The sequence below is a fragment of the Peromyscus maniculatus genome, chromosome 1 (genome assembly GCF_049852395.1).
Source record: "Peromyscus maniculatus bairdii isolate BWxNUB_F1_BW_parent chromosome 1, HU_Pman_BW_mat_3.1, whole genome shotgun sequence".
NCBI classification, from domain to species: domain Eukaryota; kingdom Metazoa; phylum Chordata; class Mammalia; order Rodentia; family Cricetidae; genus Peromyscus; species Peromyscus maniculatus.
The window spans coordinates 140,687,077-140,714,788 of NC_134852.1; the positions used below are offsets into that span (position 1 = coordinate 140,687,077).

The 27,712-nt window shown below is 50.1% G+C and overlaps 1 protein-coding gene across 15 annotated transcripts in view; it reads right to left on the minus strand.

Moving 5' to 3' along the window:
* The window catches only part of Fgfr2 (fibroblast growth factor receptor 2), a 108,857-nt gene extending 87,073 nt beyond the window's left edge, over nt 1-21,784 (minus strand). For 14 of the 15 annotated variants that reach the window (XM_015995892.3, XM_076553664.1, XM_076553653.1 and 11 more), the window contains exons 1-2: nt 21,645-21,784; nt 17,592-17,917 (exon numbers count right to left, since the gene is read on the minus strand). In XM_015995892.3, the coding sequence (XP_015851378.1) occupies nt 17,592-17,757 (166 nt within the window). In that variant the 5' untranslated portion in view covers nt 17,758-17,917; nt 21,645-21,784. Of the gene's footprint in view, nt 1-17,591; nt 17,918-18,050; nt 18,253-21,644 lie in introns of those variants that run through there. The other variant, XM_076553657.1, reaches the window with a different exon arrangement.
* Nucleotides 21,785-27,712: the final 5,928 nt, after the last annotated feature.

The following is a 27,712-nucleotide window of genomic DNA, read 5'->3' on the forward strand; positions in this document are numbered from 1 at the left end:
CATACACAGCATGGCATATACATCATCCACACACTCAATAATGATAATAATAAAAATAACAAGTAATATAAAGGGTTTATATTTTTAAGAGCAAGGAAGAGAAATATGGAGAGGAAGGGGGATTCAACTTGACCCCAAATCTGATAACACCTGCCACTCTCGTCCCAGCCATCTCTGAATGAAAGATTCATACAATGTTAGAAAATGATAGGACCTATCCACTGAGAAGCCCTTCCTCCACATGACAGCAACAAAGGATCCAGACGCGCTGAATTCAGGCGGCACTGCTGGTCCATGCTGGACCAGTTCACCTGCACTACGCCACCATTTCTAGTTCTGCCATGAGGAACTCGGCATGAAGAGGGGCTCTCGGGTAGCGCGGGACACAGGATGTTTGGTAAAGGGGCACTCACTGCCCTGGGTACGGGGGGACACCCGAGTGCATTTCCTCTCTGTCCTGCATAACCTCCCAGCCACAGGGTCCCCAAGACACAGCACTACCCAGGCATTATACGCAAGGCACCTCGGAGCCACCCACTGTGAACTTGATCTTGCGGCCACAACCAACCCAGGTGATGTCAGTCCTCCCAACTGCTGTTCTCTAGTTTCCCAGGAAGATAACTGACTCCTGAGACAGTCAAGGATCTTCTGCAAACACCCGTAAGAAATTAGGTATCTGCAATCAAGCCCTTCTCGCGTCGAGGCAGAAAGCAGAACTCCTCCTGCCTCTGCAATGGCCATTTCACAAGAGGACCCACGTAGGGGGCAGCAGCATCCGTAGTTAGCCCTGCTCCTTCCTCCTTGGGGATCCTAGGAAGGAGGGAAAACCGGTGAGTGGAAGCAAAAGAGAGGAAGGGGAAAAGGAGGGAAGAGGGTCAAATACTGCAGAGTCAGGGAGGAGATGATAGAGAAGGACACTGAGGGATGGATGGGCAGAACCACAAGGAGGGAGAAAAGCCAAGCCGATGGCATCCCAGGCCATCCGAGGTCCCCACTGATCTAGCTGGTAGGTCCCTGCAAATGGCGCACACATGAGCTACATCATGGGCCAGGGTACTAAGAACATGGGACCCAAGAGGCATGCTGGGAAGAAGCCACCCTGTTCCTGCCTGGCCCTGGAGACTTGCTTCAGAGCTGAAGCCTTCTCTTCTGGGCGCAAATCCTCCAGGGAACTTCCGGGCTGGCTACTCACAAACATTGTCTGCTCCTAGAGTCCTGTGGTATTACAGCTCTCCATCGTCATCACCTCACGGTGTCCTATGAGGGCCCAAGGCACCAAAGGCACTGTGCTCACCACACCTCACCTCTCTCTACCACTCAGGCGGCCTTCTGATGCAGGCCGCTCCTTGCCCGACTCCACCAAGCCACTCGCTCTGTGGAGCACGTGACTATTGGCGTAGGGCAAGGAACTCCCTGGGAAATCCAAACAGTCCCTTTTATAGCAATATCAACATTTCCTGGATTTACCATTTCTGATGCCACGGCTCACCGTTCCCAACACTCACTCTCAAGCTCCCTCCCTCGGCACTCTCCGCAGCACAATGGGGAGAGAAGGTTCCAGAAGCTGCTTTTCTGGACACCAAATGTCCTTTCGGAAGTTACCATAGACAGAAAGCATGCTCCCACACATTTTTTCATAATTAAATGGAAACTTGGAAAGAAGCGAGGGAGCGGGGCCATACATTGTCATTGTTACCTAAACTCTCTGAACAAACAGGGGTGACATGTTTACTTTCTGGGAGGGATCCACTCAGCTGTTTCTACCTGCCACAAACAAAACACTGGCTGGAGGCTCTCCCGTGTGGAGGCTTAGCTGTGTTTCTACCCACAGGTTCTAATCCCTTGAGACATGCCAGCAGTTTCCTGTGTGGTAGGTATGTTTTCAGTGAGTTAACTACTCTGATATTCTGGAGGCTGGAGGGGGTGGGGTCCTTCACAGCGTCAAAAGTCAATGAAAATGTCAACTGTGTTGGGACGTGGTGGTACTCAGTGGGCATTTAACAGGTTGGGTTAGGAGGGTCGTAAGTTCAAAGCCCACATGGCCTACAGAGTGGGTTCAAGGCCTACCTAAGCTACAGAGTGCATTCAAAGCCATGAAAAAAGTATATCTATGGCTCTCACCCTGTCATGAGCCTACTTTCTCTGCAAGACGTCCCTTGAGTCACTCACTATTCCTTGGAAGGTAATAGAGATTTAGAAATGAGGGGTTTCTGACCCAGGTGAAAGGGAGACTGAGGCAGAATCTTCCTGACATGCCCCCTCCCCCAAGTCCTTCTGCAGATCCAGGTAGGCCACAGCCTCTGGGTGGGACCCACCTGGATGTCACCAGTGACAACTTGTGTTTACCTTCCTATAAGTGAGCAAAGTGGGGAGACTGGCTGTGTGTGTGAGCCACCCTAGGAAGGGATCCTGCAGGAGCAGATGAGGCTGGGAATGAGAAACCTCACAGTGCCCAGAGGGACTTTTCCTTGGCACCACCAGGATGGCGGTCTTGAGGCTCCCAAACAGCTCCGGCGGCGGCGAGAGATGGGAAGCCGCTTCAGGTAATGCTTTATGTTGCCAAGCCAGCGATAGCAGCACTTCAGACTGTCACTTTTTATAATGTTTGCCTATAAACTTTTCCCGTGTGGTTTCTGAAATGGCGCCCAAGTGCAAACAGAGAACAGATGGAAGCCTCAGTCGGGCCCTGGCCAATCACCTCCTGCAGAATGCACGGTAGAGTCTCACCGCTCGGGGAGAAGGAGCCACCTCTGCAGACCGCCTCTGGGCCAGCTAACCACACCACATTTCACACATGGAGCCACTTCTGGCTGTCCCCAGGATGACTCCGCTTCCATCGACTACGGGATCTGAGTTAAGGATACGGTGGGGTGGCCCCAAGCAGCCTCACTTTAGGGAGTCTCCCCCACAAGGGTATCTGATCCCAAAACACATTCCTCTAGAAGGGAACGAAAGGGAGATCGGAAAAGATTCACCCAGAAGAGGGAAATATGGGGAGGAAAGGGGGAGATGGGGAAAAAAAAGAGGAGAGAGGATGCAGGGGAGAAAACCAAGGAGAGAAGCGGGGAGGAGAAGAGGAGGCATTCTCAGTAGGCATGTCCTGTCAGGGGACCGGGCTGCCCAACTCAACTGTCCCCACCTTCCGGCACACCTCTAGACCATGAGGACTGTGTCAAGAACACTGCGACAACACAATAACATGGCTTGGTGCTCTCCCAGACAGTGCCAGCTAGTACAAGACAAACAAAGGCCACAGCCACAGGGCTGCCAGCGGTCTTGACAGAGAACGGGACTCGAGCTGCCAAATGTCACTGCACAGTCACAGGACACCAGGAGCAGGACAGGTGAGGGGCAGTGGGTTAGCCCACTCTGCCCTCCGGGCCACAAAGATGCCCTATAGTGGCCACTCCACAGTCCTAGTGGGCTGCGCTCACTGGCCACAGAACAGTGTTCGGAACTTGAGATACTCTTTGCAACTGCAAATCAAAGGCGTCCAGAGAGGAGAGCAGAGGACACCTGGCATGCCCACCTAGGCTTTTAGAAACCGGTGACATCTGGCCACATTGGGACCTTGGAAGAGCCCCGTCTGTTATTTTTTGCATGGCATGGTTGGCATGGAGCTGGCACCAGAGCTCAGCAGAAAGATACTAAGGGCAACGGGGTCCTTTGGTGGAGTCAGGAAGAACCACCTCTGGTGGGTGGCCTGTCCTCAGACACAAAGGCGACATCCCAGAGCTGGCTGCCGCAGCTCCTGCTCCTTCAGAGCATCCCCTTTACAAGAACCAACTTGCAAATCCTGATATCAAACTCAGGCCTTATAAGGCCGTGGTACAATTCATTCTTAAAGGGGGGAGGGGGTCAACACCCACACAGGACAAAGCTGGAAGTTCTCAACCTCAAGAAATATTGCGGCATAAAAAAATGGGGGGACGGGGAGAAAGAGATGCAAAGGCCGGGGAAAGGAGATGGGTGAGCAGGCTGCCAAGGCTTTCTGTTTACAACCAATAGCTGGAGCGTCTATTCCGACACATGTCGGGACTGCAAACTCCTTGTGCACTGTGAGCGTCAACCCTGCTAATAGCTACCTCCGCCGCAGTAGCCTGACAGCCCCAGAAACTCTGGGCTGGCTCAAGCCGCCCCATCAGAGAGGACCAGTAAGTAGTCAATGTTTCCAATATGGGAACCATTACACATTACGTATTTAGGCACACCCCTCATAATTTAGGTTTGGCTTTGAGAAACGGGGTGAACAGCCCTCTCTGTTTGAAAGAAATTATGCTGAGCCCAGGAGAAAATCAAAATGTAAAAAGGGCAAAAGGACCTAAGAATGCCCTCGCTGGAAAATGAGTCACTGTATCAGCCAATACGTGGACTCCAAGTGGCAGTTTCGCTCCTTACCCATCTGCATTCCCCTCTCCCACCCCATCATAGCACGTGGTAATGATGATGCCCAAGTGACAAAAAGACGAATTTCACTCCTGGCCACAACATATGCACCCAATTCAGACAGTCACAAGAGTGCAATTCCCACGGGGCCATGAGTAGAAATCAAACCGTGCAGTCCACACAAATCCCCTAGCTATTGATGCTTTGCTTGAGCAAGAAGTGCAAAATGGAGCCTTTTGTTCAGAGAGTGGATCTATCCCAAAGAGCTCAGCCATTGGATTCCGTAGCACCCAGGAAGTAGAAACTGGCATTACAAGTTATGTCAAAGCACCTAGTAGCGGCGGCTCAGAGGCACAAAGAAGAGTCTGTATCCACAGTCTGGCCAGCCAGACCCAGGTCTCCTGCGTCCTGAAGGCGCACTTGCAGAGAAGGCGCGAGCTTCCTAAGGTCCGCAGGACTCCTTGGGATGTGCCGGTCTGGAAACCTTGCCATCTGGGGCTGGATCCACAGACAGACAAACGCCACTGGAAAAGTGTTGAATCTCAGCTGTGGGGCAAGGTTTGTGCTCCCTGTAGTTACAACATCAAGGAATGGGGTGAGGAGGTCTCTTTAGGTGAAGGCCTGAATGAAAGGGATCCAACCTACAGTGTTACAGTCTTAAGGTATACCTACAGTGTTACAATCTTAAGGTATGCCTACAGTGTTACAATCTTAAGGTATACCTACAGTGTTACAGTCTTAAGGTATACCTACAGTGTTACAGTCTTAAGGTATACCTACAGTGTTACAGTCTTAAGGTATGCCTACAGCATTACAGTCTTAATGTATACCTACAGTGTTACAGTCTTAAGGTATACCTACAGCGTTACAGTCTTAAGGTATACCTACAGTGTTACAGTCTTAAGGTATACCTACAGTGTTACAGTCTTAAGGTATGCCTACAGTGTTACAATCTTAAGGTATACCTACAGTGTTACAGTCTTAAGGTATGCCTACAGTGTTACAATCTTTTTTTTTTTTTTGTTATTTGAGACAGGGTTTCTCTGTGTAGCTTTGTGCCTTTCCTGGAACTCACTTGGTAGCCCAGGCTGGCCTCGAACTCACAAAGATCCACCTGCCTCTGCCTCCCGAGTGCTGGGATTAAAGGCGTGCGCCACCACCGCCCGGCCAGTGTTACAATCTTAAGGTATACCTACAGCGTTACAGTCTTAAGGTATGCCTACAGCATTACAGTCTTAATGTATACCTACAGTGTTACAGTCTTAAGGTATACCTACAGTGTTACAGTCTTAAGGTATACCCACAGTGTTACAGTCTTAAGGTATACCTACAGTGTTACAGTCTTAAGGTATACCTACAGTGTTACAGTCTTAAGGTATACCTACAGTGTTACAGTCTTAAGGTATACCTACAGTGTTAGAATCTTAAGGTATACTCAAGTGTCTCTCTGGAAAACTAATTTACAACGTTGCCCAGGTCCCAGATCCCTCCCTTCTTCCCTCCTCCCCTCCCTCATTCATTCACTTGGTGGCTTACCTAGCCAGAGGTATACTGTCCCCTGTCTCCAAAGCGCTATTCCACTCGAGAGGCTCCTATGCAGCCTTCAAAATCCAACCCAAGTGTGTCCCCTATGAGATTTCCTAATTCCTATTGCGACAAATGTCACCATCCCTGTCCCCATGACATCACAGCCTTGTTTTATCCGTGTAGTATATACAACAGGCAAACACATTTACCCTCACCCACCAGTCTCAGGGAGAGATTCTGAGGAGGTGGGAGAAGGGAAAACAAATGCAATGATCCTGGTTTATCGTGCTTATATAAGGACCACCTTCTGGTGTCAGCCTCCGACATGGGCTGCGTTCTCACAGGCTCTCAGGTGAGGACGGCGCTGCCAGCTTAAGGCTTGCTGCTGTCAAATGACGGCACAAAGAGAGAACCCCAGGCTTTCTGGGAAGTCCCTCGAGTACCGGGATGTGAGGAGCACATGGAGAGAAAGCGCTCTGTGCATAGAAGGGCAAGAGCTCTATCTGCAGCCCTGCACTGGCCAGGGGCCACCTGGGGCTTGAGTTTAGGGGTCACAACCTGATTGTAACAGGTCAGCCGATGGGTCAGCAGAGGATTTATGCAGCCCCATGAGAATGTCCACTTGTATGCCTCTGACTCTAAACCAGGGTTTTCTTTCAAATGAACAGATCTGTCACATCTTATATACGCTGCTTCCCTAAGTGGGGATTCCTGCAAGGTTCCCAAGTGGAACTAAACATTTGAAGGTCTTGGGAGGCTCCTCCTCATCTAGGCCATATCTAATACCTGCTTCAAGAAGCTAGTGAGCCAAAGGACGTAGAGCCTACTGTACTTTCGGGGACTGGGGAGATGAGAGGCAGGGAAGTGCTAACTTTGTAATCATGGTTTGATTCCTTGGAGCCCACATTTAAAAAAATAAAAATAAAAAATCCAGTTGTGGTGGGCAGCAAAGACAGATCCATCTGCAGGGCCTGCTGGCCTGCCAGCTTAGCCTATATATAGTGAGTTCCAGGTCAGTGAGAGACCCTCTCACTAAAACCAAGGTGGACAATGCCTGAGGAACAACTGAGGTCACCCTCTAGCTGCCACACAAATGCAAACATACATGTGCTTATACACACACACACACACACACACACACACACACACACACACACACACCACCTGCTATTCATCCATTCAGTGAGTACACACACCAGGTTACAACCTGTAGGAAGTCCCTACAGTTAAAAATGCCAGCAGGCTGTTATCATAACCCCCTAGATGGTGGGGATAAGGCCTCCAACACCAAACAACAGGCAACAGGCCCAGGAATCACGGTGCCTAAAGCAGCTACAGCTTGAGGGCCTGCGTGCAATGAACTAGGGTAATTGGCAGGTGTTCCTGAGGCCGAACTACATTCCAGAGGCAAGCCTGCTCGGACTTCACGTTGCCTGTGGCTCTTCAGAGCTGCATCTGGAACAAGCTTGCCTCTCTGACACTGAGATAAATATTCAATAAATGGCATACACTCAAGTAGAGATATTTGCCCTCTAATTCCCTTAAGGGGCAGATCGATGCCCAAATCCTATGTGACATTTTCCTTGTTCAGAGCAGGCCCTCCCTCCTCCATTTGGTAAGTACCTTCTGAATAAAAGGATAGTTTTAAAGTGGCCTGGCTACAAAAGGCAAGGTTAAGAGTTAGCCCTGGAGGGCAGGCTGCCTCCAGCTTCTAGGACTCTAGATCTTTGAGCGGGTATTGTTCAGCTAGTTTATTTAAAGGGCTTGGCCTTTCTTTTCCCAGCAGGACCCTAGTTACAACACCATTCAGAGGCTGCAGATGTGTCCCCAGGACCAGTCCCCTCTGCTGCATCCCAGCCAATTGCAAATGAAGGGCCAGCAGCTGGAGACTGAGAAACAGATGGCCTTCCTGCTTGGGATGGGTTTGATCCTCTGGCTGGAGCTCAGCTAGCTCAGGCCCGCATGGAAGCCGGAGGAAACTCTCTGGCTAGAGGAGCGGTCAATAAGCAGCTGGACAGCAATGACCTCACCGAAAGTTGCTTTCAGGAGAGGGCAGGGATCATCCTGGAGTTGGGGGAGACACCATTCCAGCTGGGTTAATACCGCAGGGCCGAGAAAGGCAGGCCAGAGCTATAAGAATCACTTTTCTGCAGTGTTTTGCAGGGGAAAGCCAGGCTCTGGGGATGCTAGCCAGGAGGCCTGAAACCCACATTTGCTTGGAAGTTCCTAATTAAGATGGCACCACCACGGTTAACCTTGCTCTCCTGCCTCACAGACCTCAGATTTGCCTGGAGGGGAGGCTTTCAGAAAGCAAACAAATCTGAAGAGTGGCTACCTTCAGACTTCACCACTGAGTCTAGAAGACCCGGGCAAGGTGCCCGAACATTGTGGCTTCCTGAGGACAAGGTGTGTCACTGTGCCAGGCAAGGAAGGAGCCATCACCACTCTGCCCACGACCAGCAGCGCTTTCCTGGCCTCTCAGCTCTTGTCAGTTCCTGACCTCCATGATGATTGGGCAAGAAACCAGAGAGATGAAGTGTCAGGAAAGAGACACCAAGGAGCAGAGCAAAATAACCCAGCCGCAGCATGGCGCGGCCTCCTCAGACTGGCCACCCCTTCCAGGGTGAACACCTTTCTACAACAAAGATGAGATGGGAAGTGGGCACACTGGTGTGCCCTGTAATCCCAGCATTCAGGAGGTAGAGATAGGAGAAACAGAAGTTCAAGGGCAGCCTCAGCTACATAGCTCAAGGCCAGCCTGGGCTACATGAGACCCTGGCTCAACCAATTAACCAGTAAGTTGGGAAACTGACTCATTACCTGAGACTGGAAAAGCACACGCCTGGAGCGTCTTCTCTCTGCTGCCTTGGGAAGTGGTCATTGTCCCCCAGGACTGTAGTTCTGAGGGAAAGCTGCCTTCTTATAACCGTGCCCATGCCTCACTTCATAGCTGCAGCCTCTGAGCACCCCCACTCACTGTACAAGCCACCTCTACAAAGACCTGTATCCTGGCCGATGCCACTCACCCCCACACCTGGCTAGGACCAGAGTGCACTTCTATTTTTTTTTTTTAAGCCATCAAAGTGAACTTTGCTGGCTTTAAAAACAGGCTTCGTTTCCTGGCTTCTTCTGCCCCTAAGGAGGAGTGGGTGTCTTGGCTTCCAGCCTTTAGTTCTTGGATTTTTTTTTTCTTTTTTTCCTTGGGGAGAGGGGAGGAGACAGAAGGTGGGCAGAAGGGTGGGGAGTCCCTAATCTCTGGAGAAGAGTGGCATTGAAAGGGCCCCCCCATCTATCATTTCCATAGCCACGGCTGAAGGTGTCCCGGGTAGTCCTGTCCAGGTGGCCTTTGACTTCCCACCTGATTGCAAGGCAGAAATACCAGAAAAAAAGCCAGAAATGCTATCAGGATGGCATCCCGATCAAGTGAAGGTTTGCCAGGATCTGAGGCAGACAACCAGGGTGTAAGGGGCAAAGAAGATCTGAGGTGACCTAGGAACAAATGGGCAAGATCAGGAAATCCTTCCTGTCCTGAACGCCTGTCCAGTGACTCAGCATAAGTCACCATCCAGGAATCTGTGCAGTCTCCCCCTGCCCCCCCACCCCCACCCCCCAGGGCAGGAGAGGGCAGACTTCTCACCAGTTCCCTACAGTTCACTGGAGGCCATTATAGAGGAATCACAGATGGGAAAATGTGTTGCCTGAAACTCTTCTTTAAATGACTTAAGGAAGGGGTGTTGGTCCTTGAGGAAGATCAGCCAGCCTGTCCTTTGAAGTTTAACGTTCAAATTAGGAGGTAAGGGAAAGGCAAGAGGGGTACTCGGCACTCCGAAAAATATCCTCTTGCTGAGGAAGGTGGAATCAGCTGTGAAATCCATCTTCCACCAATAAATTCACCTAGAGGCTAGGTGTATGCTGTCAAGTTGTCCAGAGATCCCAGCATCTCCAAGAACTGCCGGGATTTTATTCGTGAAATGGGATCCCTGGGGTCTGCTTGTTTAGTGGAAAGGGACAAGATGTCAACGTACCTAGTACATCTGAGACATCACGGGCACTTAATAAATGCCTGCTGCTCCCATCATCACCACCTTCACCATCATTATCACAAGGAATGGTGAGAAGAGCATGACTTCATCCACCCTCACGGTAGCCATCACTATCCCAAGAAGGGAGCTGAAGGACATGATCTCACCCTGGACCTGGGCTCTCAGGAACCCCTCCAAGAGGAGCCATGCACATGAACACTCAGCTCTATCACCATTCTGGACTCCATCACAACTTCTGAAGTTCTCTTCCATGCAGACTGGAAGCCCAGTACCTAGCAACCCTAGCAGGCTGATGGAGGAAGACATTACAGGAAAAGATGGCAAATGGCAATCTCCACCTGCTCTGGGGGCAGGTCCCTCACTGGCCTGGACAGAGCAGAGCACACTACAGCACACCCAACCAAGCCCATAACAACCTCTCCACCATCCTTCACCAGGCCCACACTGATCCTTTAGAAACCTCAGACAGAAGACTCACTTGCCAAAATACAGCATACCTCATGATGTGTGTTCTCACTATGTACTGTGAGGCTATAATTGACTTTATTAATAAAGAAAAGAAAATGCCGACCTCGAACACTTGGATTGGAAGCAGCAGAAGGGTCACATGTCTAAACTCCGGATGGGGAGGGGCTTGCAAAAGTCCACAGGGGCAGAGGGAGTGGGATAAAGGAAGGTCTGATGTTCCTTTCAATTTAAATGTCTGTACATTCACCATTTATCATTATAGATTACAAGGCAAGCATATTATCAGGTCTTTGAAATATGGGTTTTATTTGCTTTGACGAGGGTGTGGGGTGGGAAGAAATCAGCATTTGCCAAGCACCTGCGCTGAGCCAGGAACTCCAGTCCAGTTTGTATTCAATCTGCACAATTTAGAAAGATATTATCTTGGTGTTTCAGAAGGGTTATCTCACTTGGCTGAGGTCAAGTAGATAGTAGAGACATTCAAACTCAGCTCCCAAGGGCAATTTCCTCTGAGAATACACCTCCAGAAAGCACATTGCACACTATTCAAACCAACTCCACTTGCTTCTATTTAAAATGTTAAGAGTCAAATGTTGACTTGGTCTTTAATCTGAACATTTCACCATATAGGTTATGTATGCAGCAGTGTGCCTGATACAACTGGCTAAACAACAGTCTTAGCTGAAATCCAAAAGGTTGGGGCGAAGCAGGAAAGAGGCGCCTTGAAGCAAGCCACATGACTTTAGGGCTAGCCAACTGTCAACTCTCAACGTGAACTTGAAGGGTGTCCAAAGAGAATAAACTTTAGGAAGATCTCCAGTTGCAAAGATCTCTAGTTTCAATCAGTAACAAACACACCAAGTTGGCCATTTTCAGTGTCTGGATACCTTTAAAACTTGGTCACATATGGGGGAAAAAAGGTGTTTGTAAACTATCAGGTGTAACAACACCCTACTGTATAATAAAAGAGAAATTCCAGGGTTAGGAAACAATCATGGAATTTATGAGTTTATTTAGCTAGCGCTCAGGATTGAGATGTTTCGGGAAAGGTGCTATATAAATAACAGAAATAAACATGCCTGCCTGGTTCTCACTCCTGAATCTATCAGCATCCTCCTTATGAGCTACTTTTAACATCCTCATAAAACATGCTCACCATAATCTGAAATTCTCTGTATACGCATTCTGTCCAGAAATGACTTGGGATTCATTATTCCTTAGCTGGACGAGAAGTTACAGGAGAGGATATGTTGGGGCTGGGGACATGGCCCAGGGGTTAGGAGCACTGGCTGCTCTTTCAGAGGACCTGCGTTCAATTCCCAGCACCCACATGGCAGCTCACACCTGTCTGTAACTCCAGTTTCACACCAATGCATATAAAATAAAAGTAAAATAAATTACTTTTAAAAAAAGAGAGAGAGAAAGGGTATGTGACAGTTTAGCTCCCTGACTTGGCCCAGCCAAAAGCAAGCGGTGGATTTTCTTTTATTCTCATGATGTAAAAAAGCCCACAAAGGGCACCTTTACTTATGGCGGCCTGAAGCAAATGAGCAGCACATTCCACATTTAATCACAGGGCTGGAGACTTGTCTCAGTGGTGAAGAGCACTGGCTCCATTTTCAGGACCCACATGGCAGCTCAGAACCATCTGTAACTCTAGTTCCAGGGGGCTGGAACCCCTCTTCTGGCCTCTACAGGCACCAGACACATACATGGTGTGTATACATACATTCAGGCAAAACACTTACACACATAAAAAGAAATACACTATAAAAAAAAAAAAGAATAGTGCAAGTTTTCCAAAATTACTGAAAACTGAAACAGGCTCTTCAAGGATGACAGACAGCTGGGTATGGAAGTTGAGGCAGGAGGATTGATAATTGTAGGCCAATGTGGGCTGCAGGGCAAATTCCAGGCCAGTCTGGGTTACATAGTGAGACCCTCTCTCAAAAACAAACCACCAGCACAAAAGAAATTATCACAGTTTATCCTGAAGGTTAAATACACTTTTGCAAAAATGCAGCTTCAAGCTTTCACCAATTGTGTGTGTGTGTTGGGGGGGGTGGCTGCATGTTGGTTTTTGGATACAGGGTTTCTCTGTGTAGTCCTAGCTGTCCTGGAACTCACTCTGTAGACCAGGCTGGCCTCAGAACTCAGAGATCTGCCTGCCTCTGCCTCCCAAGTGAGTTAAAGGCCACCACCACCCGGCTCATCACTTGTATATTAGGACAAGACTACCACTAAACACCATTGGCCACCACTCACGAGACTACCATCTTGGATTTTTCTATCATTCTCTACAAAGCAATCATGACAGTAAGGGCAAGGGAAACACATGTAAAAAGGGCGTGTGCAGGCAGAAGTCAGAGGCATCCGATCCCCCTGGAGCTGGAGATAATGACAATTATGAGCAGTTCCCTGTGGGTGTTGGGGACCCAACACCCGTCCTCTGCAAAAGCAGGAAGTACTCTTTAATCACAGAGCCATCGTCCCAGCCCCTTCAGGGACATTTCTGCACAGGAAACCCATAATTATCTGTAAAATAGCCTGCAGCAACCCCCTTCCCCAAAATAATTCCTGGGCTGCTGAGCAAGCCAAGACACCTTGCTGGATCAGACTTCCCAGGGATTTGATCAGAAATAGAAAAGTAAGGCAGGTCCTGATGAAAGGGACTTGGCTGTCCTTTAACTTAACAGTGTGCAAGTGTGAGGACCACTGCATGTCCAGGGCTACTGCACGCACTCCACAGAGAATGTGAACATTAAACATCCCCTTCCTGTTTAAACACTACCCCAGTATTTCATAACCATGTAATTATTCATTAAATCTGTTATTGGAAACATTTCATATTGGAATGCTTGGTTATTTGAATTCTCACCATCAACAGAAAAAAACAAACAAGCAAAACCAGCTTTGAAAGACCTTGGAGCAGAAGAGATGGCTCGGTGGTTATGAGCATAGGCCACCCTTGCCGAGGACTCCCATTCACTTCCAGACCCAACTCCAGAGCATCCAAAACCTCCGGCCTCCATGGGCACCTGCACTCATGCACACTTACCCACACAGAAATACACACACCTACACCCAATTCAAAATAATTCAAAATAAATCTTTACAACAACGACGAAAGGTCTTTAGTGCTGGCTTGGGGGGGGGGGCTTTATTTTCTTTAAGCAATCTTTTAACTGACTAAAATAAATAGGCAACACAGACAGACAGACAGACAGACACACACACACACACACACACACACACACACACACACACACACACGGAAGGGGAGGCGGGGAACGTGAGCGCCTTGCTCTATTTGGATCAGCGGAAGCCAGCAAGAAAAAGTTAGACAAATGCCAATTTTCTGGGCTTGCCAGGTTTTTGCTCTAGAAGTAATATTAAACACAGTTCTTTGTCCATGAATTGTGAAATATGTTATATACTAATGAAGAATGTGTACTCCATTGTATGTTTAACAGCATGCGCCTGCTTTTGGTTTAATTGACCAAGAATAAGCCCTTGTTCCTCAGCAAAGTATCAAGTTACAGTCAACTGTTAAATATTCACACTCACACTGAGGAACAAAAATGCAGATAATAGGAAACACAAGACTTATTTTAAATCATCCACTTGCACCATGCAGATATCTCTTTTCTCCTCTTTGAACCGACCATTAACCGTGGAGGGCTGAGACCACAGCACGTGGCCTACTCACCGGCACAGGACTTAAACTCCCCTGGGAAAGTCTGGCTTAAGGTGCTCTCCACCCAGACCTCACACTCACCTGAATCCAGGGCAGCATCACCCTCACCCCTACACCCCAGAAGACTGCCTTCACCCCTACACCCCAGAAGACTGCCTTCACCCCGACACCCCAGAAGACTGCCCAAAAACTAGTGGTTTCTCTTAAAGGCATGCAAATTACTCTCCCCCAGGTTGTCACTTTGCAGAGGTTGGGAAGGTAATTAAGGGTTTGGGGTTAGAAAAGCCCTTTTATTCTAGCTCCTGCTGGGCCGGGGTAAACAGATTCCCTTAATGTCAACAATTACTTAATTAACCAGAGCAGGTGACAAGGTCAGGAGAACCTGAAGGTAAGAACAAGGACTGGCAGTCATCAAGCTTGACTCCAGTGGGACCATTCAAATATGAATCAACAGAACAGTTCTTAGCATCAGGACCCCCCCCCCCCCCAGTCAGCAACTGTTGACACTGGTGTCCTTTGTCACAACGAGAGACCAGTTGGATACAACCATTTCTATTCTGAAACACTGAGTAAAATCATATAGAGATGACTTTCTTCTTAGGTCAACTGACTTTGACCCAACCTTGCTGCAGCCACTTGAGAAAGTGTCCAGAGACACACGGGACAGGACAGGATGGGGGATGATGACATACATTAGGTGATTAAATATACTACAGAGAACTACATGAGTGGCCAGAACACTTCCCTAAAGGGTCAAAAAAGAGGGGCTCCTTAGTAGGGGAGCACAGGCTCTTTCTGGGAACCTCTTGATTACATGCCTCTCTGGCCCAACAGACATTATCTAAACTGAGCTTCCAAATTAGCAAACCAAAGTCTTGCATGGTAAAGCTTCAGGCGATCAAAGGCAAACAAACCTAGTGTTAGTTAGCTAAAGTTCTCATGGCACTAAATAAGACAGCTGGAGGGAGGGACACACACACACACACACACACACACACACACACACACACACACACACACACACACACTTCATTTGGGGTGGGGAAACACCAGAGCCTTTAGCATGGAGCATCATCTCTCACTTGATTATCTTCTAATCACCAGGACACCCATGGCAATGTTGATCTAACAGACCAGGAGAAAGCGCGAATCCTGCAGGGATCCAGCACAGCTGCCTCCTCCCAGGGCAACCTCCATCTCAAACAGAGATTGCTCCCTGCTGTGAGAACTGGCACCACCTTGTCCCAGCTTGCTGGTGATGGTAGCCATAGCCACCATCAATGCCATCAATGCCAGAAGCTATGCTCGCTCTCTTTCTGTCCAGATCACTGATGAAACATACACCTCCTGAGGGGGTGGACAGAGGCCTCTGGGGATGTTACTGTTCAATGACTATTGATAAAGAGCTTCTCCAAACTCATCATACCGAACCCTCTGTAGTAGAAGGGGAAACTGAGACCCTGAGGTTTCTCTGCTTTACCCCAGCCTGTGCTGGTGAAGCTCCACACCTTCGAGCACTTTTTTTCTCTTCTTTTTTCTTTTTCTTAGCATCTCCCAACTCTGGATGTGATTCGAAATTCATGCAAACTCTGAATCTAGCACAGTGTACCCAAGGGCATTGGCAGCATGTGACCTACAACTTCTGGGACTTTGTGGCCTTCCTCCCTAACCCTACATGCATCTACAGGTCCCCAGGTGGTGGGATCTGCTTTCAACAATGCTCACATTGTTGGATATCAGTTCTGACACAAAGAGCCATTTGGGGGACTCCATCTCACTGTTCTTCCTTCCTCTCCCCCACCTGTCGTCTTCTCCCTGACGTACACACATCTTGCAGCCTTCCTTAGGTAATTAGAAGCAGCCCAGGAAACCCTACAAGACCATTTTAGACTAGACACCGAAATCAACTCATAGCAACACTGCCCCGAGAGTCCAAATGAAAAATGACAATTCCTTCCTAACTAGGGCTGTTTCTGAAGCCCGCACTGTAGGAAATCCCAGCTCAGCTTCCTGAGTTTGTGCTGAGCCACACACTCCAGGGAAAACCAGCAATTAGGGGAACATCCATTTTAATTATTAGCAAAATTAAAGAAGTACAGACCAGACTTTGAGCAACCCAATCCCTTCCCCTCACATTAAGCCCTTTGAAAACAGGTCACTGTTGCAAATTACCCTCTCCCCGATGTCACAGGATAAGTCACAAAGAGGTGGTGGTTCCAAAAACGGGTATGAGGCTGCACGTTGAACAAGCCTCACACACCAGCTCCAACCTTATTTCCTTTCCAAAGTCAGGGCAGGTGCCACAATGTCTCACCTGGTAATTTGTAACATTTCCAGGCATCTGCGCAGCCCAACATCCCCGCAGCCTCATTCACACAAAGCCAGTGATAGTGCCTGGGTGGATCTGACTGGAGACCCAGCTCTCCAGCCCACCTCTAGGATGAGTACATAGTCCCCCTTGTGGACAGACATCCTTGGGGGTTCTGTCCACCCTTCCTCCCTGGAGGAACACACAGCTCCTCAGGACCCTGATTCGGGGTGCATAACCACAGCAGCTCGGCTGACCTGCCAGCCCTCAGGACCGTGACGGACTCCAAAGCCCAGCCGGCACCAGGTGGGCCTCAGCAAACACGTTCATTAAGTGGCGATGAGAGCTAGGATCTGCAGTGTCACGCTCGGATTACCACTCAAAAAATAACTCGCCTACCAATATTCCCTCCCGATGACAGATTTCCAGGCTGCACCAAGCAGAGAGGCTTGGCTATGGACCACGTCTCTGAAGGACCTGGGAGAAGGACCAGATCTTTGCCCGGCTCAGTATTTCAGCATGGCCTCCTCACAACTAGCTTTTCACATTCGCAACCAAGTGTCGAAAGCCAAATCCCAATGAAAGCTGGCGTTTCCTCGGGTGGGGGAGACCCCCTTGGCATAGTCACTTTCGAGTCTTCCTAACCTAAAACCTACCCCTCTGTGATGCTGGGCTTAAGCACAAAGAGCTTGCCGCAGCTTAAACACCATCCAGCAGAGTAAGGCTGTGGTGTTCAACTTCAGAACCTTCTTTTAAACAATGCAAAGAAAACACCAGCTTTTGGAGGCTGCCCATTTCCTTCAGCCAAAAAACCAGCAACTTAAGGCTCTCCCTCCATCCAGAAAGCAACTGCAGAAGGCCACAGATGCCGGTCATCTTGCTAAAACACATCCCCTCGAGTGCTGCAAGGCACTGGCTGAAAAAGAGCTCCAGGCTGCCTCCCTCACCCAGCACAGAGAACAGAGCAAACTAAAGCACTCCGGTCCTGCCTGGGAGCCAAGACCCTCCTTTCTAAGATCTGCTGTGGAAGATGGAGAGAAAGATCACCCTCCTCAGGCACCTGACTTTAAAAAAAAAAAAAGCCTTTCCTTTAATGACCACTTCCCCAAGACATGTCCCCAAAACAACTTGGTACCTTTAAAAATGGCATGCAAGAACTTACCTTCTGGTTCTAACGTAGTATCCTCAACTAAACTGAAGGAGGGCCGGGCCAGGGACAAGGTTGCCATGGTGACCAAGACCAGGCAGATGAAGTGCCCCCAGCTGACCATGGTCACAGTGCCAATCCCTGGTCCTCTTCCATATCTCCATGTGGACGGCAATCCCATCTGCACACTTCCTCAAGGACCATGGGCTGCCTGCAATGCCTTCAGCCCACGGGGGGCTCAGGAGCCAGAGCGCTGTGGCGTGGCTGTGCTCAGGCGGCGGCGGCTGCTGTGGCTGCGGCGGCTGCTGCTGTTGCTGCTGTGGCTGCTGCTGCTGCCGCCACTGAAAGAGATTAAGTCAGTTAGTACAGTCTTTTCCCGTGCCAACTCGCTTAAACCCAGATGGGATAAAATCGTTTGTCAGCTGTGATCAGACACATTCTTTTTCATTATCGACAAAAGCCTTCCGTCCTCACCTCAGCGTCCCAGGTGTTTCCAGAATGGTCCACAAGCTGGAGCAGGCTAATCTTTTTTAAAGCTTACTTTTAGGAGACACCAAGATGAACCATAGCTGTAGGACCCAGCCACTCGGCTACACACACAGAGTGTGCCCTTCCATCCACTATCAAAGCTACCAGGTTGCAGAAGCAACCTGACCTTCCTCCCTCTCAAGGGCAACTGGGAAAAAAAAAAAACGAGTTTAAAACGCTGGGCTTGGCACAAGCAGCCTCATTAACTTTTCTTATTCCAGCTGGCCTTTAAGAGGCTGACAGGAGGAGGGTCTGCTCCGAGAACCACATTTCAGCTGGGCTGGAGCTGAGCGGTGTGTCCTCCTCCTCCCCCCACCCCCACCCCTTCAGTGTAATTCCCGGGAAGAAAGGAGACCAACAGAATCAAAGAATCCCAGGAAGGCTACAAAAAAATTCCCACCAGTTTACACTTGTCAGGATTCATTTTCAAACGCAGGCCTGTATTTCAGTCTCTCGCCAAGCAGCTACTTACAAAGAGTGAGTTTGATCCAAACGGGGGATTCAAAGCCTGAATTCCCTTCCACTTACTACAAGGCAGTGTACAGGCATCCTAACTAAATGTCTTCAACCTGCGTCAAGGGGGTTAAGATACAGAGCGGACACAAACCTTGATGAATAATGCAAGAGTTTATTGGTAATGGTGATGATACCTGTAAGCTGTCCTGGTATCTGATTGGCCTGGGGACTTTCAATATGCCAACCTATTGGCTAAACTTCCAAAGTATCAGTTTCAAGGGGGTACTCAACTTACTCTATCCAAAGCAGAGAGAATTCCCCCAAGAAACCTTACCACTGAACAAATAACTTTAAATTTGTTCAGTGTCCTCAGTGACTAAGCCTTGAGTCAGAACGCACAAGCTTCAGTGACTCTGCGGAAGACAGTTGTAGGGGAGGATTGGACAAAACTCTGGGCGCTGGGTTCGGTGAAGCACGCTTTATGAGACTGGGATTGGCTGAGAGTTCTAACGCCAAAGAAAAAAAGTCTAATCCTGCGCTTTTGATGCTTCCAATTATGACATAGAATTCCAACATTGACAGAACCTCCCTGAACAGGCCCTGTCCTAAAATCTGCTCATTTTGCTCTTCACTGGGAATTCAAAGGAGTATAGGCACAAAGAGGAGGCATCATCTCCAGGCCGGGAATAAGGAGCTGTTTTGGTTTTTGTTTTTAAGCACAGGTAAAATGGTATCACTAACAACAAAAGCCAGGAAAGTGTGTGTGTGTGTGTGTGTGTGTGTGTGTTTAGGTGCCCAGCGTTTTTTTAGATGCCTTGAAGGATTTTTCTCCCCAACTGTTTTGTTTCTTAAAGTCAAGAGTCCCAAAAGATAATTCCCTGTCTTTCTACATACCTGTCAGAGCAAAGTCCACAAACATTCTCATTGGTTTACTAAGAACTTCCAGAATTCGGGGAAATTCTCCACCTCTCAAGCACTTTACAAACAATCTCAGATCCTAGTAGGTCTTGCCACTTCCCCACAACCCCTACCCAGGAATGCCTCAGCTGGAGGAGGAAGATGGCCAGTGCCCCGGACTGACTCAACTTGAACATTGGTTCTTCGCAGGCCCAGGCCCCACAGCAACCCCCTCCTCAAACCTCTGTAAGGCGAGAAGGAAGGCAGCAGGTCTGCGCAGCTCCTCACCGGAGTGGACAAAAGTGCTGAGCGACCTCCTAGGCAGGATAATTAGGTCCCAAGGCTCGGTGTTGGGAACACAGGCCCAGCATGCTGCTGGCGGCCACAATCCCAGCTTCCTGCCTTCAATACCATAATCCTTCCTGGAGGCTGAGCCCCAGTGAAAGCCCCAGCGTGTTTATTTTTCCCCCTGAAAGGGAACTCTCTTCTCAGTCTACTAGGGAGGAGTCCTCACCCTCGCTCTGACGGATGGCTCTTCACGGCCACCCGCCCCTGAGGGTCACCTCCGCGCAAGTCTGCCTCCAAAGACAGGCAAAGTGACCGGCAGAAAGGGCCTGTCTGGTGAGCTTGCGCAGTGCTACACAACTTTGCACACTCTTCTCCATCCCCAAGAAAGCAGGCTAATTGAGGTCCAGTGGAGGGGGGGGGGGGGGCTGCTACCTTAAAGGGGCTCTCAGTCCCAGGATGCCTAAGCGGGCTGAGCAACTGGCATTTTGTTCCCAAGTAGATTTCTCATGGCAGGAGTCAACACTACCAGGCTAATACTAAATGTAGACCTCAGTCCTGGCTCAAGGCTTCCTTACTTCTCGCCGTGGCTGAACAGGGAAGGGAGCTGTCACGGGCTGGGGGAGGGGAGCCTCAAACACAACGAAATCCCCAAAATGCAAGCTGCCGTAAGATCACAATCCCCTGCCCTCCTGTTTCATTGGGTACTTTGAGCAAGCTTGGGGTGCACATCACCACCCCACTTCATTGTAGTATTTCTTTCATTTGTCAGCCTGAAATATCCAGTTTTGTCCTTCTTCTTGGGGCGCTAAAGAGCTCTGAGAAATCTGCATTTTAATTGACATTCCAACGAGAGGGAGAGGGGCGCCTGATTGCTTTTCTATTCAAACTAAACAGGCTTTTCAGATGAAAATGAGTCGAGGCTGGTGGAAGATTTACAGGGATTTGGGACGCCTGGGACAATAGAGTTTTAAATGTTGATAGCATTTCACACCAAACACATAATGGGTGCCCTGAGTTTTAAAGCAAGTCTGCCTTTAAGGGTAGGTTTTATTGAACTGGGGGGGTGAGGAAAGAAGGTCTTGGGAAGTTTGCAGGGGCGCGGAGGAGGCTCCGCGCCTGGGGCCGGCCTCCCGAGCCTGCTCCCTGGCTGCGACAGTGGAAGCCAGCGCCACGCAGGGCCCTCGGCGGATTCCCCCGCGCTGAAAGAATGAGCGCGCAAGTTAGAACTCGCCTGCGCTTTCGACATCTCGGCGCGGCTGCGGTCGGAGCAGCTAGGAGAACTAGGAAAAGTCGGTCCAGTTCGCCCCCTAGCCCCAGGCGCGCGGCGATCCCTCCTGCGCCAACCGCTGTGGCGGGCGAGAGACGCCCGGCACTGGAATCCGGGACCCGAGCCACTGCCTCCCGAAAGGTGCCACCCGGGCATCTCCATCCCTTGAGGGATGTCGCCCGACACACTCCAGCAGTTTCTTTCCAGGAAAGAACCTCTCCCAACGGCCTGTATAGTACCGGGTTGGAGCTCCCAGAGCCCAGGCACCCCGAAGATGCCCTTCCCGAGCCCCCGCCTTTGGGCTGTGCCACTGGCAGGCGGCCCCATGGCGCGCCGGCTCTGAGCTCAGAGGAACGCGCCCAGTCGGCAGGATTGCCCGCCGGAGTCTGACAGGGTGCCGGCGGCAGACACAGATGTCAGCATCTGGATGGAGGTGCTGAAAGAACTCCCCCAAAGCCAGCCGTCCACATGCATCCACTCTCCCACCACCAATCCAGCCAGAGAACGACAGGGCGCGCCCCCAAATCGTTTCCCCGGCGCCCTCCTCCTGAGGATCCTGCGCCCCGGGTCCTCCTACGGCGCCCACTTTCCCGGCTGGTGAAGCTCCCGGAGGCGTTCGGCACGGCGATTACCTTGAACGGCAGCGCTCCTCCGCGCTCGGTGCTGTGCTGGAGCCCGGAGTGGGTCGGGATGGAGCAGACGATAAGCTCGGAGGAAAACTCCAAAAAGAAAAAGATCCCTTGGTTTGCAGCCGGCGCCAAGGTTCCGAGGCTTCACGCACGCCCCGGATCGCAGAACAGCGAGGACATGACGCCAGAGCTGCCCTCGGATCTGGGCAGCGAGAAGAAGAAAGGACTGGGGTTTGGCGTTGCCTACTCCAAACTTTGCTGGCGAGTGGCGAACACGCAGGAACGCTGAGGCCCGGGGGCTCGCGCCCGGCCCCCGCCAGCCCGGAGAGCAGTCGCCACGCCGGGCCAGGGACGCGCAGGCAGCCCCGGCGCCGGAGCTCGTGCAGCCGCGCACCCGATCGTTCGTGCGCCCGTTCCGCGCCCGCCGCCGCCGCTCGCCTCTCCCGGCGCTCTCCCCGCGCCGCCCGCGCCGCCGCCGCAGCCTCCTCGGGAGGGTCACGCCCCCCGCTGAAACCCGAGCCGTTTCCTGGACGGCGGCGCCCGCTCTGCCAATCAGCGCCGCGCGCTGGGGCAGTCCTGAGCCCCGCGCTGTTCCCGACGCCTAGCCGCCGCCAAGAGACACCCGCCCGGGAGGCTAGGGGCCCTGCCGCGTTGCCCTTAGGGGTGCGAAGATGATCTCTCAGAACCTGACTAGTGATCGATCGGATGGTACGCCCTGGGTCGCCGCTGTCCCCTTCCCTAGCCAGCTTCGGTGTACAGAGTGGATGGGTTTCGTTGTATCGTGTCAAGTTAGGAAACAAGAAACAGAAGGCTGTGCACCTTCAGACATCTGAGAATATGTTTGCAGGGTACTGGGGCTGGACATTTCACGCCACGGGAGCTTTGAAGGTGGAAGCAACTAATATTCGTGGGAGATGTTAGCGTAATCTTGTCCTTCTAAACAATAGAAGGGAGTGGGGGGCGTGTCTTTGGGAAGTCCTCTTTTAGGAAGGGGACTTGTGAATAGGTAACTGTACTTAATTCGCACACTTGCCTGCAGAGCAACATACCCAGATTCTGAGAAGGAAACTGGAGAGCGGGCAGGTTAACACAGCTGGCTGTTGTTAATGTGGCTGTCTTCGAAAAAGCCAGAATCTCCAACAGAAAATACCTCGTTTAATAGTATCAATGTAGATTAGCATAAAGAAATCCAAAGGAGATTTGGCTGGAGAGATGGCTTGGCAGTTTAGAATGCTTCCCGCTCTTCCAGAGTGCCAGAATCCAATTTCCAGCATTCTCTCAGGCCTTCACAACAGCCTGTAACTCCAGCTACAAGGGTATCCAAAGCCTCTGGCCTCTTTAGGAAACTGCACTCATGAGCACATACCCTACCCAAAGAAAAGGACACATTAAAAAAGTAAAATAAAATAAAACTAAGTCTTTAAAGGAAAAAAGAGAGACTGGAGAGAGAGCTCAGTGGTTAAGAGCACTGCTTGTTCTTCAAGAGACCCTAGTTCAATTCCCGGCACCCACAGGCTGCCTGACAACAACCTCAAACTCCAGTTCCAGGGGTCGGAAGCCCTCTTCTGGCCTCTGCAGGTACTGCATGCGTGGTGTGCAGACAGACATGCAGGTTACATCCGTACCCATCAAATAAAATGAGAGAGAGAGAGAGAGAGAGAGAGAGAGAGAGAGAGAGAGAGAGAGAGAGAGAGAGAGAGAGAGAGAGGAAATCCAAGAGTCTAGAGGGCTTGGAGATGTTGGAGAGTGGTGAATCACTTGCCGAGCATGTACAAGGACCCGTGTTTGATCTCCAGCCCAAAAAGAAAAAGAGAGAAAGGAACTTACATACTCAGTTCTATCAAAAAGAGTCATCTGAGCTTGAGCAAACTGGATTCTTCTCTCTGAATCTCTGTTCTTCAGTTGCAAAGCAGGATTCCTTTACCAAATGTCAGGCCAGGCTGTAAATGATTGGCGTCTCCCATTTGTCTCTTCCACTAGGCTCTCTTGGGTCATTTATCTTTCAATATACCTGCTCACTCATCCAACCCTTGAGCAACAGTGCTTAAATTCAAGACCACATAAATCGTAACCCTAGCACTCAGAAGTGTGAAGCAGGAGGATTGCCATGAGTTTGGGGCCAACTTGGTCCACATAGTAAGTTTGAAGCCAGTCTGGTCTACTGAGCTACATTTTGTCTAAATAAATAACTTAAAGTCATAATTATTGAGCCAAATATAGTACCACATGACTGTATTCCCAGAACTCACCAGATAGAGAAAAGTTGGGGTGTTTGAAGCCAGTCTTGGGTATATGTTGAGTTTATGTCCAACCTGGGCTACTTGAGATCCTGACTCAAAAGGGCCACTAAGCTCAAAAGGACTCCTCTGGTGCCTGAAGACAGACAGAGCCAGATAGTAAAGCCCAGCTGTGACAGCAGGTTTGGAAGGGAGTGGCACCTAACACTTGGACTTTATACCATGTACACACATGGGTTCCTCAGGCCCTGCTTGATTAGAAGACCATCTATATTCACAGACTAGCCTGGGAAACTTTTATGCAAATCACTGAAAAGCTAGGAGTAACAAATCCATTTTCTATGGCCCAGGCAAATAGCTATGAAATTATAGAGTTTGGAAATGCAACAAAATAACAACCCGATCCCCAAACAAAATGATCTGTCTATCTGTTTAGGGGGGAGGGGTGTGTTTTGGATGAGTCCTCTGGCCTGGATCAGAACACCTCAGCCAGGTGACGCTGGGCCATTCACTGGCCATGCCAATGTGTGTTCATTCTCTGGCCTGGAATCACAAACGCGAGGCCGTGGTCCTGCTCCAAGCTGGTACTTCTATCTCTATGTTCCCTACTGATGGGAAACTCCGTGTCTCAGGGCACAGAGAGCCCTTTCCCATACTGCAGCGGGTCCACCAGCCATTGAAAATGAGGTTAGCACATTCTCACATAAATTAATGGCCCAGGAAGCCGCTGTCCCTGTCCCCCATTCATCCATAGCTTTATGGATGCTGAATGGGAGGGAAGCCTTCCGCTGAAAACAAAAACACCTTCTTTAACGTCAGAGGCAGTGTGCAGAATTTCTTCTTTACGGAGATGAAAAGGTAGCCATCCATCCAAAGTCCCTGATTACCAAAGAGCACTCTTTTTTTTTTTTTTTTCAAGTGAGCAAAGCCCACAAATCCACAGTAGGAAATTCTTAAGTTTAAAAAAAAAAAAATTTAAGTATGCTTGGAATTTTTGGAAGAAATCAATTTTGCATCATATTTAGACTTCAAGTGACCTCAAGGGTCCAGGGAAGCTTTTGCCCCAGCCAGGCTTCTGAATGAGAAAATAATCTCTTTGCAGGTTTTCTCCTCTCTCCCTTCTTCAAGTGGCTGGAACCCCTTTTGTCAATGGCCTCCCGTGAATGCTGTTACTAATAAGCCTATTAATGAGTTTCCACGGCTGAGTGTGAATAGGTAAATAAGCCCCAATCTGTTGAGGTTCTGGGGGCGAGGGCAGAAAAGGCAGCAAGAACTGGAGGTGACAGTTAGAACTGAAGGCGGCCGGGCGGCAGGTTTCGGCTGAAAGAAACCCCAGACAAGGCCACATTCTCCACCCTCCACCCCCTGCGGGGCCTCCTTTCTTCCCAATTTTCCCCTTTTACAAAATGTCTTGAGTAGTCACCCTTTTCTTCTTCCCCCAAAGGCCTCAGGACGGCCCCTCCCCCCTGCTCCTCTAGTAATGATCCATCAATGGAATGAAGGAGAAACAGGGACACCCGAACTCAGCCATCTTATACGTTTCAAGAAACAAATTGTGCGGTCAGCCCCGTCGCCGTGAGAGGAGAACAGGAAAGGCGGAAAGGCTCGGCCTCTCTCTGTTGAGATCTTGATGTCGCCTTTTAATAACGTGTATTTTAACGGGTCGTGTTTTCTTCACCCTGTGGAAAAGTTGGGTGAACAAAGGCTGTGTGACATTGGAGGGTCCTCCAGCCCTGCCAGTGTGGGCCAGGCTACATGCAAAATGATGGGTCTTGGTCTTTAAGTGACATCTCCATAAAGTCCAAAGCAGGGCTAGAGTTCAAGCTCATGGTCCAGGACTACAGCCAGGCAGCTTACTCCAGGATGAGAAGAGCCCACTCTCTAAAGCAAAAGACATTGATCCCATATTGATACCGAATGTCATCCCGGATTCCACACTGGATGGACCTGCTTCCCTGGGCATATGGAGTCCTTCTGGAAGCCAGTCATGGTGTTGTACACCTGTGATCCCAGTACTAGGGAGGTAGAGACAGAGAAGCAGCAATTCAAAGACAGCCTCGGGTAGTGAGCTGGGGCCATCCTGGGCTACATGAGACAATAGCTAAAGAAGAATAATGTCCTCCTAGCAGGACTATCTCACTTGGATGCCAAGGGAATTTGCCCTTCGAGGGTGGAAGGCCTTGTGGCATTCTCCCTTTCCACTGTTAGCTCCTCCAACTATGTGAACCCTAGCCGGTCACTTCAGTTCTCCGAGTCATCTGTTTTCTCTGTCCCAAAGGAGGGGAAGTAGTGGCTCTTACGTCGCTGCTGCCTCATGGATTCCAAAAAAACATGGATGGATGAGGATGGGACAAACACCGGGGACTCCCAGGGGGTTCCAGAAACGTCAGCACATGGGAGAGGCCGTGTGTGTTCTATGATAATCACCAACCACCCCACAGGTTACTATTCCCACTGCCCAGGACTATCAGGGGATTGAGTCTGCTGTGGCTGTCCTCTCATCATTGTGCTATGACTAATAATTAGTAAGGACCTCCATTAATGTATTCTGGAGCCATCACGGCTGGTAGACCCTCCCACCCCAGCAGAACAGCCCAATGAGAGGTCAGCCTTGGCACGGTGGTGTCCTGGGTTGCAGAGAACGTGGGTGCGGGCAGGAGAGTGAGGCACCTCAGTGCTGGTCAATACCTGCTGCTCCTGTGCAGTAGTTACTGGGGGATGTGGAAAGGACTGCATGGCACTGGTAGACCGCACACTAGAGAATACAGTTGGCCCTGAGGGCCACCCTGCAAGGAAAAACAGCATAAATACACAGCTCCGGCAAACATGACATCATGTACCTCTTCTCTCTGGAGTCCACACAACGGGTGTTGTACACACTTCCGCCTTGGCTGGATATTTGAATAATTTCATGATTAAAAAAAAAAAACCAAGTAGAGGAAACTCCACAGGTGGACGGTGTGGGCTTTCATGTCAACACTGCCCCTTTCTGCCCTGTGCCCAGTGGACAGGGATGAGTCTCTGCCATCTACTTCCCTGAATACGAGAAGGGACCCAGTTGGCTAGCTACGTAGCCAAAGCAGCCGCACGGTCGGCTATGATGCCGTCGGTCTCTTGGTGGTTAGCAAGCGGCATGGACAGCACTAGGTCCAGGCACCCCAGGCTTGGTTTTCATCCCACTGCTGTCCAAAGGGGGGGACTGTGATCCCTGTAGTGTTGTGCTCATCACTATGAGCCGCCGCCCCCCAGCCCCCACTGCACGCACGCCTCCTGTCTAACCTACAGGAGAAGCTCTCGGATGATCTCCCGTGGGTCTCCTGGCCTACACCTGAGGTCCCAAGAAGCTGAGAGGTTGTCATTTACCTGACACTAAAGGGCGTGCTGTAGTGCAGGAACTCAGTGTCTACGTGGAAGAACTGACAGCTGTCTGCGGTGCTGCTGGGGACCCCTGCCTCCTCACAATGAGCCTCCACCAGAAAACTCTCTAATCCTGGCCCATTGCTATTTAAGAGCAGTGGACAGCATGCTATTTCTTGGCTGTAAGCCTCCGGGCCCTTCCCTCGCCATCCCCACCTGCAGCACACAGGGACCACCTCCTCTACAACAGTCCACCCCACACCCCTTCCTCAGACTGCAGAGAAGTTTTGCATAGGGTTGTACCCCAGTGCTGAACACATAGGAAGAGATTCACTATTATATTCAATTCTACCCTTGGTTCCTGCCTGCCACACATCCCCACCTGGAGCCCTGTGCTCCAATTTGGTAGCACTAGCCACATTCTGAGAGCCCCCAAGCCATGCCATGGTGAACAAAAGATGTGAGAAGCTGTTGCTA